We start from the raw sequence: 18,531 nt of genomic DNA, 5'->3' as shown, positions 1-18,531 counted from the left end.
CTTTCCCCAAGGCCACCCAGCTAGAAAAGGCCAGCCCTGTGACCAGAATCCAAGATCCAGGTCTTTCCACCAGTACCTCTTCTGCCCATGAGCAGAGATGCTGCTCCCCTAGTGTCTCAATTCCCACCCGGCCAGGACAATAAATCCAGGAGATGCGAGGCGCCAGCCTAACAGGAAGCTGGTTCTCCTGCCCCAGGGTCCATCTGAAGGGCAGGATGGGCTCCAGGGGCTTACCGTGTGGAGGTCCCCGGCAGCGGACGCCCAGTGTCCACCAGCACACACCAGCAGTAGCCAGTGGACTGGTGGCACTGCACTGGTTTATAGAGCCCCCCAGGAGCACACTCAGGGATCACAATGCCCTCGCGGGGGTTCTGCCGGGCCTCTTCCAGGGCGCTCTGTCTCTCCTGGTCACACGAGTGAACTTTCTCTGCAAGAAAAGACACGGCCCGTGGTGACTTCCCAATCCTATGCTTTCCCTGTCAGGACCCGGCCTGGCCCCCAGGAACTGATGATGGCTGACTGGTGAATCACCAAGGGGTGTGGAGTCCCCACGCCAGCCCTGAGTGAGGAGCTGGAGGCTCAGAGCACCTCACTCTGGCCCTTGCATGGCCAGGCTGCAGTAGCATTCACGCTGGGAGGCAGGGCTACTCCTCATCAGAGCTGCAGTTGGCCTGGGAGTGGAATCTCCTGTTTTCAGAACAGTCCCTGCTCATGTCTCCTAGCTCCAGCCCTGCAAGCTGACAGCTGAGGCAGGAATGCCTTTGTGTGTGGACACTCTCCCAAACCCAGACCCCGTAGGACAGGGCCACAGTCACCGTCCTCAGGGTGGGAAGATGCTCTGATGCCTGGTACCCAAGAGAAGCAGAAACAAGGCCCAAACCCACTCCTTCCAGGGCTCCATCAGAGGCAGACAAAGTAGGCTGAATGGAGCTGAGTTGATTACACAACACTGCTTCCATTACACAACACACCTTCCCACAGGAAGGTGTCTGTACTCAGCGGCCTCAGAAACCATGCCAGTGTGTCTGAACAGCCAAACCTAGTTTTCCCAGAGTCAAGCCCAGCTTGAGGCACCCCAAGGTGCCCTGCGCCCCGGGGGCTTTAGTACCCCACAGCCCCTAACCAGTCAACCTGCCCAACTTCCCCTTCTTGTTTTTTTGTTGATACTATGTGGGGCTTTGGGTTTTTTTTTTTTAGTTATTAAAAATAAATAGCATTGGGTTTCTTTTCTCATTATAAAGAAATATTTGAAGAATCACTAATCCCACCAAAGTTAAGTTCTACCTACCCTGGATCTTTTGCATGTATACATATGCAAATACATATGCACACACGAGGTTGTTTTTTTAAAAAAACAATAAAAGGGACCATATCATAAACTTGTACCACTGTTTTTGATCTACTTATTTCTCTTTTTATTCATTTACTTTATCATCACTTTCTCTCATGAACAGTAATCCACAACTTTCCTCGTGAAGAATGTGACAGGAATCACCTTGGGTATCCCGTGACTTTTTCACAGTGTGTTACAAAAGTACCACTCGGAGAGCCAGGAATTTGGCATCAGCAATGTGGAGATTCATCCTGCTCACTGAACAAACAGATGAAAATAACAGAAGCTAAACTCTGATGGAGCCAAAGCCTTTGAAATAATGGCTCTGTTAATGATACACATATGAACCAGACAGATGTTGAAGCAGACTGTAGGTGTGCAGAGATGCAATGCTGTCTTAGAGGAAAATCAGATGATGGGGAAATGATTTCTGGTCTCCTAAAAAAAATGCTGAAAAATTCTCATTGCAGAGTGAGGGAATATTTCCTTAAGGGCATAAAAATATTGGATGGTATATATATATATAGCATATTTGCTATTAAAATATAATTCTGATACGGAAAATGAAAAAAAAAGGAATTACTGTTTTCATAATGCAAACATAGCAAAATTGAACAGAATCTCCTTGGCTAGATGAACAGGAGTTTAGAACAGTTGATAGACAATAGACTTATGATTCTAAACCCAGTTATAACTACCACCAGAACTGCCCCTAGAGCCAGCTTAGGGAAGAGACAGAAACTGCTGGACAGAGGGGGCCTTTGGGGAGACCTGGCCTGAAGACCCAGAATTTTGAATCGGGCCCCTGGCTAGGATGGAGCCTGGCACCTTCCAAAGGATTACACAAGAGTGTTTCAATAGCTCTCCCAACCCCAAGTGGGTAACTTTATTTTCCTACCTCGTATTTCATGCCACAAAAAAAAAAGTGACAGATGAGCAAAACCAAAAGAAAACAGCTTTTTACTGGCCCCGCGTTCATGTAACAACCTCTGACAGAGACTTTAAATTATAAGATCCTCCAGGCCAACATTCTAAAGCCGTAAATCAGATGGAAGGCGAGATGTGAACAGAGGTGGAGAAAGCTTCCCTGGGGACAGAGCAAATGATGGGCCTGACTTCACACCGTCGGGGATCCTGAGACTGCAGGGATGTGGAGAGGAGCCAGCCGAGGAGAGGTGGGAACCCGTAGTCTGGGGGCTGTCGACAGATTTCTGGACGTCCTTGAAGGCTGTTCTGAGATGTTTGCAGCCCGCTTCCATAGAGGCTGCACAGAGTTCCACGGAGAATAAAACCATACAAATGATGACGCGAGCTAACTTGGAAAAACTAGGGGGCTAGCAGTGGAATTTGAGAAAAGGCTAAACGCAGGGTTTATTACTTTTTTCTTTGTTTGCTTGCTTGCTTATTACTTTATGATGATCTCTGCAAGTCCAAGTGCTTCTCTAAGAAAGAGGCAGGAAAGGTTTATAATCATAGTACTAACCATTTGCAAAGAAAACACAGAGAGTTTGTCTTCCAACAGAGAGAAAATCTCTCCTAAAATCCTCTTTATACTAATAATAGTCAAAGCAAATATTCACTGAGAAGCATGCGCCAGGCAGTAGAATAAGGACTTCACTTGCCTAATCTCTTCGTCCCTGTGAAGTAGGTGCTGCTATTAAGCCCATTTTATTTTGTAAAAAATATGTATTTATTTATTTAGCTGTGTTGGGTCTTAGCTGTGGCGCATGGGCTGCGATGCATGGGCTTAGTTGCCCTGTGGCATCTTAGTTCCTCGACCAGGGATCTAACCCATGTCCCCCCCATTGGAAGACAGATTCTTAATCACTGGAACACCAGGGAAGTCCCTTTGCCGCTTTATAGACCAGGAGACATTCATGAATTTTCCCAAGTTCACTCAGCCAGGCAAGAGGAGAGCTGAGGTTCTGGTCAAGGGCTCTGACAATCAAGCCTGTCTTGCTGAACTCTAGACAGAGATTGTTGCCTCTAATCATTTGCTTTTAGGGGGAAGTACATTTATTTTTATGGTGTGAAGATTTTCCAGCCAGTCCATTTGCAGACTGCCATAAACGTGCTGCATTCTAAAGCAAATGTGTAAAAACCCACGCTTACCCTTTTGACACAGCACTGCTTCTTCTGAACCAAAAATTTTTCTCCGCTAGAGCGCACCCTGGACCTCATACCCTCATATTTTTCCCTCTTTGCCTCCGAACCAGAATACCTAAAGCCAAATCTGTAACTCACCCACCACTGACAGACAGTAACATGAATAATAATAGCTAAGTGCTCTCTGAGTTTTTACTACATGCCCAGCTCAGTAATGGGCACTCTTGTTAACTCAAACTCAGCTGCTCAGTCATGTCTGACTCTTTGGGACCCCATGGACTGTAGCCCGCCAGGCTCCTCTGTCCACGGGATTCTCCAGGCAAGAATACTGGAGTGGGTTGCCATGCCTCCCTCCAGGGGATCTTCCTGACCCAAGGGTCAAACCTGAGTCTCTTGCATCTCCTCTATTGGCAGGCAGATTCTTTACCACTGTGCCATCTGGGAATCCTCTTTATAAAATCATCCCATAAGTATTATATACCCCACAAGTATTGCAGCCCTCTTGGACCCCTCAACCAATCAATCAATCAATTATTCCTTTAGTGCTTCTCCAGAGGTCATGCAAATGCTGATCAGTACATAACGAGAGGCATAAGCTTATTCTGCATCTGAAGATGCAGAAGCCAGCTCCACCCTTAGGGCCATTGCTACCCTCTGCCCTTCTCAATCACTCCCAAACAAATCTTAAAATTGACAGCTGTGAAGAAGTCACCTTCCAGAATGCAAGCCAGGGGACCTATTTCAAGGGTCTGTCCACTGGTTCAGAAAGGAAGCTCCTCAGAAGTTGACACTCGCTGTTCTGAAACATTCAGTCTCTGCTCAGGGAAGTTCAGGGAAAGATGAGATGATTAGAAGGTCTGGCCTGATAACTCTGAGAATGGGCTGGGACATCTGTAAACACTGGGAAGACATAAACATCAGAGGAGAGGGAACAGGCAGGCCTTGTTCAGGGCGACTCGGGAATACCTAACCACACATTCTTGCACTCAAGCACACTCAGCCCTTCTAATCCATTCCGAGACAATGCAGACAACAAGTGAAAGCCGATGTACTCCCCACCTGGCAGTGGGTCATTTCACTCTCACTCACAAACCTCCGGCTGCCTGAGAGAAGAAACACAACAGAGAAGTAGCCCGCGGAAGGAATGAAAACGCGGTCCAACTCTTGCCACCGGAAAGCACACAGCCCTCCCCACCAATCACACAGCAGCGGAGCAAAGCAGGGCTGCGCCTGGGTGGGAGTGGGCAGGGAGGGGGGCCGGGGAGAGAGAGACCAGGCCGAACCAGACAACACAAACCCTGTCTGCAGGCCCAGGGTGCAGATTCTCGGCTGTCCAGCCAAGACGGGAGGAGTGTGGAAAACAGCCCTGTCTGCTACAGCCAGTCCCTGCCTCTGCACCTCTCAATGACCCATGGTAATTAGGAGCAACGGAGAGCATGGACAATTTTAACCCCCAGCTAACTCTCCATCTCGATTTTAGCCCAGTTTATCCTTTGTTTCTGGGAACATTTTCTTCTTTATCATCTGTTTCTTTTTTCTTCTTTACTTAAAAAAAAATGTCCAACAAACATAAACATGAAAAGATTCAAGTTTCAGGTCCTTGGGCTGGTCTTTCTTTCTGGCTGCTGCATTCCAGAGAACCTGCTGAAGGAAGGAACAGACAGAAAAGCTGGGAGGCTGGGTAACCAAACACCCGAGTGAGCAGGTATTGACGAGCCAGGCATATCTTGAACTCTTCGGAGAAGGAGCTGGGGAGCCATATAGTGATGGAGACCCAGAGGGAGACGGGAGGAGAGAGAAGGCAGAAGTCAGAGAGCATCAGTAGTGGTGGGGGCTCTCCAGAGAAACTGAACCAATAGAAAAAAAAAAAACTGAACCAACCAAAAAAAAACCAAATATATATATAAATATATATATATTTGGATATGGCTATATATTTGGAGAGAGAGAGATTTATCTCAAAGATTTGGCTCCAAGCTGACAAGCTAGAAATTCAGGTAAGAGTGATGGGGCAGTCTCTAGTTCAACATCAATAGGTAAGGCCAGCAGGCTGGAAATTCAGGCAGGATATCTATGTCACAGTCTGGAGGGAGCATGCCTTCTTTTCCAGGAAATCTCAAGTTTCACTCTTAATGCCTTCAACTGATTGGATGAGGCCCACCCACACCACAGAGGGTCATCTGCTTTACTTCAAGTCAATTGATTATAAAAGTTAATCATGTCTAAAATAATACCTCTGCAGCAACATCCAAACTAGTGTTTGACCAAACTGACTACTGCGGCCTAGTCAAGCTGGCCCCTAAAATTAGTCGACACTGGGTCCCTATGAAAAATGAGACCAAGAACAAAGCCCAGTCTTATAGAAAACCATACACAGAAAAGCTGAGAAGAGTCATGGGTCCCAGAAACATGTATCGGGAAAGATGCCTCAATGAATGATGCAATCTTCCCAGAGAAAGAACCAGAAGCTCTCCTCCGAGGGGAGGAGCAGCTGGGAATTAAAGGCAGCTTTTCAGGCTGACTCAACCAAGCACCACCTATACTGCAGACAGGGCAGTGGGGTGTGGACAGGGCCGACAACAATGTCCTGAGAGAGATCAGTGCTCCTGGGGTCTCAAATCTAATGTGGGATCTGGGGTAACACAGGAGATTGGGGCTCACAGAGAGGATGCAGAGGGGGTCGAGGGACTTCCTGACCCCCGGGACTGGGTGTGCGCTGGCACCATGGCAGGCTCAGGAAGAGGTCAGAAAAGTCTCATAAGAGGCAGCAAGAAGAAAGAACTAGCCACGAGATCCTGACCTACCCTCATTCTAGGCCTCCTCCATCCCCAGAGCTTTCCCTGGGGGCCCCACCCAGAGCAAGGCCTCCCTCTGCACTCCTCCTGGACTCCTCACCCTGGGCACCGGGACTTAACAAGACTGCAAGCTCCCAAGGGCAAGGGCCCTGTCGCAGCCTTCCTGACCCTTCCCCGCATCCAGCCCTGAGCCCCAGCACCTCACTCATAGGAGAACCATGGAGACCCAGGCGTAAAGGATGCTCAGAGTATACAGCCCAAGAACCCTGCTATTGCTTGAATACTTGCTGCGCCATCCCCAGCTGCAGGATTCTGTGCTAGCCTGACACTTCAGAGATGGGCCCTCACCGCTGAGTCAAGTGTGTGTGTTGGGGGTGGTGGGGGTTGGGGAGGGATGAGACCACAGAGTCTAGAAAAAGAAAATCTGCCCCTTTGACTCATCCTAGGAAATGCCACACTCAACCCTCAGACCATCCAGCACTAGATTTTCTTAAAAGAAAAATCAATACATGGTACCCGCCTGAAAAACAGGAGCAGTGTATCTATGTTGTAAAAGGAATTGTCCCACTGAGCCAAGAATACCAAAGGAAAACAGTAGCATTGTGTCGTCTACAATTACCCTGAAGCCCTTCAAATACCTCACACCCACCTAGTCTCTTATCAAAAATGAATGAAATGCTGAAGGATAACACAAAATAACAAGCTAAAGTTTTTAACAAGTTAAAAAAAAAACCTTTCCTGAAATTCCAGAACATGAAATTCCAGAGGCATAAGAAATTGCATGGCTCCTGCCTCAGGATTCTCTGGGTTGGCACGAGTGGCGTGTGCTCTGGGGAGTTTCACAGAGAATCTGGCCGATGAAGAAACTGCAGGAACAAAAGGAGGGACTGGAAGGACCAGGTTTGAAGGCACTGACTTCCTGTTTCCAAACAGCCAGTCCTGTGACTGGACATGCGGACTCCAGGGAGGAGATGCTGCAGGATGTATGATCTCGGACAGTTCGCAGGACACCACTGAGCAGCCCTTTCTATTTATTTGGCCATGTGTGTCAGCACCTGCGACCGCTTTTCTGTCCTCCCGTCATGCCCAGCAGTGAGCTGTCAGTTGGCTGTCATCAATCCCCTAGTCTCAGAGTCATCCAGGGACCCCAAGTAACCCCTGAAGAGGAGGGGAACCCACAGAACTGTTCCTCAGAGCTCCCTCTGGAACAGACAGTGGCCAAGAAAAGGAGAGGTCTTGCCAGGGCAGGGAAGAAGCAGACCCCCTGACAAACAGAACAAAGTCAACCCTTGAAACTGCTCAGGTGTGTATCAAGCAGGGGTAGATGTAGAGAGAATAGACACAGAATACGCACAGATTTAAAATGGTCACCTCTACCATGGGAATAGGTTTCTCCAAATGACCCTTTAATCAAGGGACGGTAGAGGATTCGATGGTTGGATGGCATCACTGACTCAATGAACATGAATCTGAGCAAACTCTGGGAGATAGTGAAGGACAGGGAAGCCTGGCGTGCTGCAGTCCACAGGGTCACAAAGAGCCAGACGCAACTTAGAGACTGAATAACATGATGCTAAAGCTGAAACTCCAGTACTTTGGCCACCTCATGCGAAGAGTTGACTCATTTGAAAAGACTCTGATGCTGGGAGGGATTAGGGGCAGGAGGAGAAGAGGACGACAGAGGATGAGATGGCTGGATGGCATCACTGACTCGATGGACGTGAGTCTGAGTGAACTCTGGGAGTTGGTGATGGATAGCGAGGATGGGGTCACAAAAGAATCAGACACAACTGAGCAACTGAACTGAACTGAACAACAAAGAGGCCTTGACATGAGAGCTGTTGATGGGTTCGGAGCCCTGGGCAAGGCCCTTATTAGTCTGGGCTCCTTTTTCTCGTTTAGAATGAAGCAGTGGTGGAGTTCCCTGATGGTCCAGTGGTTAAGAATCCAATTGCTAATGCAGGGGTAGTGGGCTTGATCCCTGGTCTGGGAACATTCCATATGTCATGGAGCAACTTGACTTCCAGCAAGATGGAAGAAGCCAATTACAAGCCTGTGTGCTACCACTGCTGAGCCCAGGCACCTAGAGCCCGAGCTCTGCAACAAGAGAAGCCACCATGATGAGAAGCCCATGCACAACAAAGAGTAGCTCCCACTCATCGCAACTAGAAAAAACCTGCCTGCACCAATGAAGACCCAGAGCAGCCAAAAATAAACAAATAATATGAAGACTCTTGAGAGTCCCTTGGACTGTAAGGAGATCAAACCAGTCAATCCTGAAGGAAATCAACCCTACATATTCATTGGAAGGACTGGAGCTGAAGCTGAAGCTCCATTACTTTGGCCACCTGATTTGAAGAGTAGACTCAGTGGAAAAGACCCTGATGCTGGGAAAGATCAAGGGCAGGAGGAGAAGGGGACGACAGGATGAGATGGTTGGATGGCATCACTGACTCAACGGACATGAGTCTGAGCAAACTCGGGGAGATGGTGAAGGACAGGGGAAGCTTGGCAGGGTGCAGTCCATGGGGTCGCAAAGGGTCGGAAACAACTGAGCGACTGAACAACAACAATACATCTCTTTAAAAAGGCAAATGCAGCAGGGGTACTTGAGGCGGCCACCTCAATAGCCCACCACCTTACAGCCAGGCCAGAGCTTCCCCACGGCTCCGGGCCTGAGCCAGCTCAGGCTCCCCGACCCCAGGAGAGCCCTAGAACCAGGAAGCAGCTGAGCACGGGGCAAGGCTGCCGGTTTGCCCCCATGCCTCGCTCCCCCAACCCCCACTCCTGCCATGGCCATACTGCGTCCAACTGCCTGTGGCTTAGAACCCACCCCCGCCAAACAAAACTAACAATGCCCGCCTCGTGTCCCCGACACACCCACTCACAGGCGTGTGTGCAGTAGGCTCTGTAAATAGGGCCCGGTGCTCGGATGAAGTGCTGTGGGTCAGGAGGCGTAAGGGAAAATTACAAACCAACCAGCCTGTCTAAATAATTTCTCTCTGGGGCACCTAAAATGGGCATGCACGGTTCACCGTTGTCTGAAGTTGTACCCTCTGTCTTCCCACACAGACAGACGCTGAGAACTGGAGGAAAACAAGATCTAAATTCTACAGAAGATACTTCTTCTAGGATAGACTATCCCAATATAGCATATAGGCACTTTTTTTTAAACTTTTTCCCCAAAGCATCACTGACTCACAGCCACTCGAATTTTAGAAAAGGCGCCATCTCTATTGACTCATGCTCATATGACCCTTCCACCAAAAAGAATATGAAACTCTTCACAGTGGTTTTGCAATGACAAGTACTCAGAAGTGGTAAGCTGGCATCTCTGTAGTTTTTCTCACTAACTTCGCTGACCTTGACCTGACAAGCTCTTCCTTTAAGGACAAAAGCTAGAAAACAAAAATTCAGGTGAGAAGGAAGGAGGGGTCGTGGAAGGGGGAGATGGAAGAGAGGTCTTTTTTAATTTGTCAAATAAAGTATCATAATTTCACTCTTCTCCTCCAAACAATAACACTGCACATATGAGTGTGCTCATAAACTATATACCCTGTCTACTTCCAAAGTCTTCTTACAAATAAACCCAGAATGAGGCTGCTCAGACCAAAGCAGAGATGGCAGCTGACTTCTAACAAGTTGGAAGAAGTCAATTACAATTATCTCAGCAGGGCCTTCGATTAGTTTTTTCTTTTTTTCCAGCAGCAGAGGCCAAAAGTAGAACATTAGGATGCGGTGGGTTTGCTCTTACCACCACAAGCATACAAACTCAATAAAATCTTTGCTAGTGGAGCAAGTTCCAGACCCCTCCCAGTCACACTGCACCTCTATGTTCCAAACAGACAACATGGGGTGAAGGAGCAAGGCGACTGGGAAAACCGATCTTAAAACAAGATTAAAATGGACTGCAAGGCTAGGCTCTCTGGGGCCTCCAAATGTGTTTCAGATCCTCTTAGCAAAGGGAGAACTTAAGAAAGGCCTTTGTTGTCGGAGAGAAAGTCATAAGAATGACCACCCATCCCCACCCCTGGCTCTTATTCTGCTGGCCATGATGGACCAAGACACCTGCAGAAGACACGTGGGCAGACATCCAGAAGGCCAGTGATAGAAATAAACATCAAGGATTTGTTTTTATACAGATATTTTAAATGCACACCAGCCCAGCCCCATCTGCGGCTGCTAACGTTAGTGGGTTACTCATTCTTCCTTCCAATCACGTCATGCGCAAGTCTCCAGGTGGCTGTGGGGTATTTGCTTACAACGGCTACCGCTGGTTTCCCTGAAAACTGTTTATTTTTCCAGGCCTCAGGTCATTACATCACCCCGCGGTTTCTGGGCAGACCAAGAGTACTGGTTTAGGGGGTGGGGGATCCAGCCGGGAGGTGCTATTGCTCTGTGACCCGAAGTCCCAGCTCTAGGAGCAGCCACCCCAGCAGGAACTTCCAGGTAAGGGAAGTGTATCCAAAAGGTGACGGAGGGGCCCAAAGTAGGCCTAGGAGAGCACTGTTCCGACCCTGGCAGGTCAGGACAGGATGCTGAAAACAGCTTATTTGTGACTCGGATGGTGACTGAGGCAAACACCCTCATGTTCAAGGAGGGCAGGGGTGCATTTCCACCTGTGTCTCCGCTGGTGGCTGGTCTCCAGGGAGCAGGGTTACCAGCGGCTGCTGCATTTGCAGATGGACTGAAGGAAGGTCTGCCAGGCAAACAGGTGAGGAAGGAAAGACACAGTCCATTTGAATTGAACCCACAGCGCCAGGTGCTAGGGCCTCTTGAAGTCAGATCATGACGTTAACTAGAAAAGATGGAGATAAAGGAAAGAAAGGGATGGGAGGAGAGAAGTCAAATGACCTCACAGGTGGCCACCGGTGGGTATCAGGCCAGGAAAGAGGGAAAGGGCTGTAGTACACGCCTTCAGGGCATTGTCTCCATGAACAGCAAAGTGAAGGCTCACACGACCACATTTCCTGAGAGATAATATTTTCCCAGAGGAGAAAGCACAGAATTTTGTCACACAGAAAGAGAGAGAGGGGAAAAAAAAAAGACTTTTATAAATCACATGCTGTAGGCACATGTCCGCATGTAACAAAATTAGAAGCAGTTAAGATATGGATGAAAGATGAGATGAAGCCTAGTTTTTGTCATTTCTTGGATCTCTGTACTCTCTTCTCTAACATGTAAGTGATTACAGTTTGTTTTTTTTTTTAATCTAGTTATAATAAGAAATGCTTTGATCACTAGCCCCTGGTACCAAAATCTCAGCAAGAGTTTGTTTTCTTATAAAAGCAGTTTGTTTTCTTATAAAAATGTTTTCTTATACATGTGTTTCTGGCCAACACGTGTATAGGAGAAGATGCTCGCTGTCAAATTCTAGGATGTTCGCCACCAGGTGCATTGTCTGCTTGGCTGCAAGAAGAACTCCTGGTACAAAGGAGGCGAGAATCAGAAGTTCAACAGGCAAACTTGCTGCTGTGGACCCTGCCACGTACTCAGAGGGTGACCCTGACCATGATAAGACTACGACAAAGCCTTAAAAACAGGGACCAAAACCTTCAGGAGGAGGGAAGGAGACAGGATAAGTCTGCAGGCGTAAGTGTCATGTTGTTGCAAAACTTCAGCTGCCCGGTGGAACCTTTCCAACGTCAACAGTCCCCAGGCCAGAAACCAAGCCTGGCGTCACAGGGTCTGAGCGTGAAAGAAGGATGTTTGGGGTGTAAAAGAAGCTGGGATGGCCTTTTTCCTCTGGGAGAGAGAGAGCTGAGGAGGAGAGTGCTCACTCAGTCGGCTCACAGAGTCCCACTCCAACCTCCCCAGGGGTGTGGGTGGAAGCTCTCCAGACTCAGAATCTTTCATCAAACTCTAATGGGGAAGTGTCCCAGGGGCCCCATGCAGAGGCTGCTGTCCATTCCAGACCCCAGACCCAGACAAGTTATCATTCAAGTCTATGTGACTTCTCATCAAACCAAGTGAAATCATGTGAAAATTGGCCAACACAACACATCAAGGTAGTCCACTGAGGTGTTTTCAATAATTTATGCGCTCCTACTGTGTGCCGGGCCTTTTAGATACACTGAATTCTCAGGAAAATCCTGCAAGGCATTAATGACTTTATCTAATAAATAAGGAAATCAAGGTTCAGGGTAGCTAATTATTAACTTTCTCAAGGTCACCCAGCCTCTCAGTAGGAAGCAGCCAGTTCTACTGTTGTTCAGTCACTCCATGGTGTCCGACTCTGCGACCCTATGGACTGCAGCACACCAGGCTTCCCTGTCCATCACCATCTTCCGGAGCTTGCTCAGATTCATATCCATGGAGTCGGTGATGCCATCCAACCATCTCGTCCTCTGTTGTTCCCTTCTCCTCTTGTCTTCAATCTTTCCCAGCATCTTTGCATCAGGTGGCCAAAGGACTGGAGCTTCAGCCTCAGCCTCAGTCCTTCCAATGAATATTCAGCACTGATTTCTTTTAGGATTGACTGGTTTGATCTCCTTGCAGTCCAAGGGACTCTCAAGAGTCTTCTCCAACACCATAGTTCAAAAGCATCAATTCTTCAGCTCAGCCTTCTTTATGGTCCAACTCTCACATCCATAGAATTAGCTGATACCAGACCATGCTCATGCCATTACATGGTTGAGCTCTTCTGTACACAAAAGATTCCCTACCCTCCCACCTATGAAGGCCAAGCCTCAGGATGCTTTCTGGGCACTTGTGAGAGCATGCACGGGAAAGGATGTTAAAGCTCACAGGAGAGGTGGAAGTGCTACGTGAGCCACCTGAAGAATTTTACGCTAATACAGGCTTCCCACGGCACGTCAGGAAACATCTCAGGAGACACAGCCCCTACTTCCAAGAAAGAGACCACAAAATGTGAGAAAGACACACTTCTACTCACGATCCCACCCAAATGCTTCTACTTCAATCTTATATGGGCTTCCCTGGTGGCTCAGTGGTAAAGAATCCGCCTGCCAATGCAGCAGACATGGGTTCAATCCCTGGGCTGGGAAGATCCCCTGGAGGAAGAAATGGCAACCCACTCCAGTATTCTTACCTGGGAAATCTCATGGACAGAAGCCTGGTGGGCGACAGTCCATGAAGCCACAAAGAGTCAGACACGACTTAGCGACTGAACAACAACAATGCAACAATCATATACCAGCAGTCAGCACGCTTTTTTAATGTAAAGGATCAGATCATATTTTAGGCTTTGTAGGCCAAACAGTCTCTGACACAACTCTTTAACTTGACAGTTACAGCATGGAAACAGCCATAGATGACTGTACATAAATAAATGAACATGGCTGTGTTCAAATAAAACTTTATTTGCAAAATCAGTCATGAGGCCTTTTGCCAGCCTGTTATGCACGTATGAGACATGATGGCCTTCACACAGAATTACATCAAAAAGGGTGGCAGGCACTCTGTCAGTATTACCACTTGACCATGATGGAGAATGTCCCAGTTTCTTAGAAAATGCCCACGGTATCAATCTTTGATAATGATCTCTGGTCTCAGTTTCTCTCTTGGAACCTTTAGCTCTCTCCCAACTATCTTGTCCTATATGCCAACCTCACAGATATAACTGGGGCCAACCATGGAAAAATAAGGTGACTGGGCCCCTCTGACAAAAGTAAGGGGGTAGTACCTGCCTGGAAACCATTCCTCAGCATGACCCCATACTCATGCAACTGGAAACTACTCAGAGGAAGAAGGAGTGGAAAGAAGAAGGACTTGAGTGGAAGCAAACATTATCAAACTTGACATTGCCCTTCATCACACACAAAGAACATAGCCCAAAAGATAGGCACTGTATTCCCAGAGAAATCGTTTTCTTCAGCCCTACCACTTACTACAAAGATCCGTCTAGTCAAAGCTATGGTTTTTCCAGTAGTCATGTATGGATGTGAGAGTTGGACAATAAAGAAAGCTGAGCGTTTAAGAATCGATGTTTTTGAACTGTGGTGTTGGAGGAGACTCTTAAGAGTCCCTTGGACTACAAGGAGATCCAACCAGTCCATCCTAAAGGAAATCAGCCCTGAATATTCATTGGAAGGACTGATGCTAAAGCTGAAACTCCGATACTTTGGCCACCTGATACAAGGAACTTACTCATTTGAAAAGACCCTGATGCTGGGAAAGATTGAAGGCGGGAGGAGAAGGGGACGACAGATGATGAGATGGCTGGATGGCATCACCGACTCAATGGACATGAGTTTGAGTAAACTCCAGGAGTTGGTGATGGACAGGGCGGCGTGGCGTGCTGCAGTCCATGGGGTCGCAAAGAGTCCGACACGACTGAGCAACTGAACTGAACTGAAATGAACCACTTACTAGCTGTGAACCAGGACATGTTACTTCCTCTCTCTTGGCCTTTGACTCTTCATCTATAAGACAAGGACGACAACACTTATCTCACAGTGTTATGGCGATGCTCAAAGAGAACACATAGCTGATACAGGTAGCTGATAGCTGTGATGACAATGACAATTCTGTCTTTATTGATGAAGATCCTTTCTGCTGCATCCTTCTCTGAAGCAATCAAATGCGTTAAGCAAAATTCTTTAATAGATATGACACACAGGCACTAAAGCCCTTGCCTTCACAGAGTATAGCCTAGATAGAGAAATTAACCACTGGTAGGTGAAAAAGGGGCTTCCCAGGTGGCACCAGTAGTAATGAACCCGACTGCCAATGCAGGAGACAGAAGAGATACAGGTTTGATCCCTGGGTCCGGAAGATGTCCTGGAGGAGGTCATGGCAATCCACTCCAGTATTCTTGCCTGGAGAATCTCACAGACAGAGGAGCCTGGCAGGCTACAGTCCATGGGGTCGCAAAGAGTTGGACATGACTGAAGCAACATAGCACACACAGGTGAAAAGAATCACAAAAGCAGTTGCTAAAGGTCAAATGTTTCAGGCAAAAAGTACCACATAATTTCAGAGAGAGCTCTCCCTCCTATCTACCCCTTGGGCACCAGATGAGAAGTGAGCCCCCTACTGGGGACTTTTTGCAGATACCACTTACAGATAGCACAGGTACCAAGACTTCTCTTTGACTTATCGTATTTGCTTAACAGTGAGGGAAGAGTGGAGGAAAGATCTAAGAAGAAGCTTCCTAATAGATGCTTTTGCTTAAGGTGACAATTACAAATTCTTTCCTAATTAAGGAATTCTCACTATAAGCAGTATCATTGAGAGTGAAAAGTGAAATTTGCTCAGTCATGTCCAGTGCTTTGCCACCCATGGCCTATGCAGTCCATGGAATGCTCCACTCCAGAATACTGAAGTGGGTAGCTGTTCCCTTCTCCAGGGGATCTTCCCAAGCCAGGGATCAAACTCAGTCTCCCGCATTGCAGGCGAATTCTTTACAGTCCCAATTTTCCCACCAAAGATGATGATAGTAATAAATATAATGTAGTTACAATTTATCATGCCCTTACTGTTTATCACTTACTCAGGCATTAAGTAATATACAGACTAACTTAGTTAACCTTTACTCACCATCCTTTAAGGGGGAGATTATTATTGCAGCTGAGCACTGAGGCTTGGTGGGGAGGGAGGGAGGCATTTGACCTCAGTGGGTGTTTGACTTCAGTTGATTTGACTTCACTTGACTTCACTAAGTGTTGAAGCCAGAAAGAGAACCCAAATCGGTGTTTTAACCATGGCCCCTGTTCTATCAACGACTCTGGCCCACAGGATGTCACATGGGCTCCTTCCCACCCCAGTGTCCCAGGTCTCCTCCAGCTTCTGTCAAACAGGGAACCAGACACGGGCCCGGGTACTTGGCCAAGAAAATCAATCGATGCCATGTGGCTTCACCTCACAGTCTAAACCATTCCACGCACCCCAGTGTCCACAACCTTTAGGACAAAGCTGGCAAACCATACAGATAGCCAAAAGGAGGGCAAGGGCAGCTCACTCATTCACTGATGCTCATGCAAAACTGCCTCCCAGGTGAAAGGGATGTATCTTTAGTTCACAGTCCTTGCTATTTATCAGGAAAAGATGATATGGCTAAATTCAATAACCAGCAGAAATATGCCAAGTGGCATTTCTCAGAATTAGGTCTGAGGCTGAAAGAAGAGTAAGTCCCCCTGATAGAGAAATAAATTGGGTCTGTTAATAACACATTGATGGACATCTAGTTTCTATTGATGGTAAATGAACTTTTCAACTTTGGTCTTCATTGATGGTAAATGATCTCTATAATCTGATCACTTCAGAAATGATTACCTTTCTATAAGGATTCCAGTTCCCCTGGTGGCTCAGTGCTAAAGAATCTGACTGCCAATGCAGGAGACATGAGTCTGATGTCTGGGTCAGGAAGGAAGGAAATGGCAACCCATGCCAGTATGCTTGCCTGGGAAACCCCATAGACAGAGGAGCCTTGTGGGCTACAGTCCAGGGGTTCGCGAAAGAGTTGGACACAACTTAGAAACCAAACAACAACTACAAGGGTTCAACCAGTACTAAAACCTGGACACTTACAAGATCTTGAAAGATCAGATTAGAAAAGACATGATTGCAGGCAGTTAGTTAGAGCCTTAAAAACACATAGATCCAAGGTTCTTAAGGTTTGAAGTCCAACTTCTCTATGCCCAGCCATTCTTCCAAATCCTTCTGTATTGCACATAGAAAGTCAATTAAAATATTAAAACCTACCATCAAACTATTTTTTTTTAGCTAAAAGGATCAACTACTTATGAAAGATGATCCCTGAGTCCTAATTGAAGACAATTGAAGTTGGAAGAGATTAACTCATCTCATCTCCTCATTTTACAGCTGTGGAAGAAACTGAAGGCCAAAATGGTGAAATGACTTGCCCAACCCCACACAGTAACAGTCATGGAGTAACCATGTGGCACCCATGGGTAGATCAGGTATGCACATAATCCAAGGCAGATAATTTACCTGAATTTCTTATGTTGGTGTTGTTCAGTTTGGAGTCCTTGATTACCAAGTGCTTAATCCAGAGAGTGGGAGCTGTGATTTCTAGAAAAAAAAAAAAAAGAAGAGAGAAAATAAAGTCTGGGCAACAGAGAGTATGAAACTTGGGATGTAACCCCCAGACTTTTTAAAAGCCTGAGGCATCAAAGATAGAGCCATCTCCCTCATCCCATGTCCACTTCATCCCAACAGCCTCTTGCTTCCTCCCTATGGAAGCTCCTCTCTATCCGCTCATCCCATGTCCACTGCATCCCAACAGCCTCTTGCTTCCTCCCTATGGAAGCTCCTCTCTATCTGCTCAGAGGAGCCAGCTAGGGCCTCTTGTGCTGGGAGGCAGAGTGGTCAGAGTCCAGAGGCATTGAGCCACTCCATCCAGGAATAAAAATATTATCCCAGGAGGTGAGGAAAATGCGCCAAGCCAAGTCTCTCTCAGCTGCTTCCCTGGAAGAAGATTTAAAGGAAATAAATCAACAAACCAATGCCAAAAAAACCACAGAGACCATTTTGGAAGAAACAGCTGAGCCACAGCAGCTTTTAGCTCGCTGAGACTCTGCTCCACATGGGAAAGAAAGTAATGGGCCTAATGTGTGCTTCAATCTCTTTTCTAATGGTTTCTCATCAAACAGAGGCTGAATTCTTCATCCAGAGAGCTCTAGGAGGCCACCAGGCTCTCCAGGGCTGGGGTCACCCAGTGGACAGGTGCTGTGGAAATCTGAGGATGCCCCTGAGCACTGGAGATGAGACCTTTCGTGAGTACGTTGTAAAGGTCTTCCAAGTTGACGTGGTCTCCATTTCCTACCCAGACTGCCCAGGGTCCAGGGTCCAGGGTCCCAGACTCGCCAATGATCTAGGACATTTGTGGATCACAGAAACATTTGAATTTCTAGGCATGAACACACAAGTGTTCCACTCCACGGCCAGCTGCAAAGGATATCTTGTGTTTTTGTCTAGAGCTGAGCCTGGGCTAGGGCCATCCTTAGCCAACAGTTCCAACAAGTGGCATCACTTCTTTTTGTTCCTCTGTCTCACTGTCCAGTCTTAGGATCCAAGCCTGGATATACTCAGCTGAAAGCTGCTAAAAGGTTGCTGTATATTGCACTGAGTGCCACATCTCGTTGTCAGACTTTCTAGAAACTACACTCTGCCAAGATTCCTGCTCCCCCTCATGGGAACCTGGAGTATTTAGCAAAGCACGCTGAAGGATATAGGCCCTGAGCAGCTCAAACTCAAACTGAAGCCAGCCTTCTGCACCCAAGTTCCAGTTGTCCGCTCCTCAGACCTCCAGAGATACCCAGCCTGCTTTGCCACCAACTACCGCTATTTCTCTTGATCTAGCATTTCTCTTCC

General features: G+C 47.3%; 1 protein-coding gene across 6 annotated transcripts in view; it reads right to left on the bottom strand.

Annotated features, from left to right (window-relative positions):
* SMOC1 (SPARC related modular calcium binding 1) overlaps window positions 1–18,531 on the bottom strand; it is a 146,343-nt gene that overhangs the window by 19,812 nt on the left and 108,000 nt on the right. For all 6 annotated transcript variants that reach the window (XM_061429269.1, XM_061429267.1, XM_061429271.1 and 3 more), the window contains exons 7-8: window positions 17,149–17,229; window positions 235–427 (exon numbers count right to left, since the gene is read on the bottom strand). In XM_061429269.1, the coding sequence (XP_061285253.1) occupies window positions 235–427; window positions 17,149–17,229 (274 nt within the window). The remainder of the gene's footprint in view (window positions 1–234; window positions 428–17,148; window positions 17,230–18,531) is intronic.

This window comes from Bos javanicus, chromosome 10 (genome assembly GCF_032452875.1).
Source record: "Bos javanicus breed banteng chromosome 10, ARS-OSU_banteng_1.0, whole genome shotgun sequence".
NCBI classification, from domain to species: Eukaryota; Metazoa; Chordata; class Mammalia; order Artiodactyla; family Bovidae; genus Bos; species Bos javanicus.
Note: the sequence above shows the minus strand (reverse complement) of the source record. Positions and strands in the feature narration are given on the sequence as shown.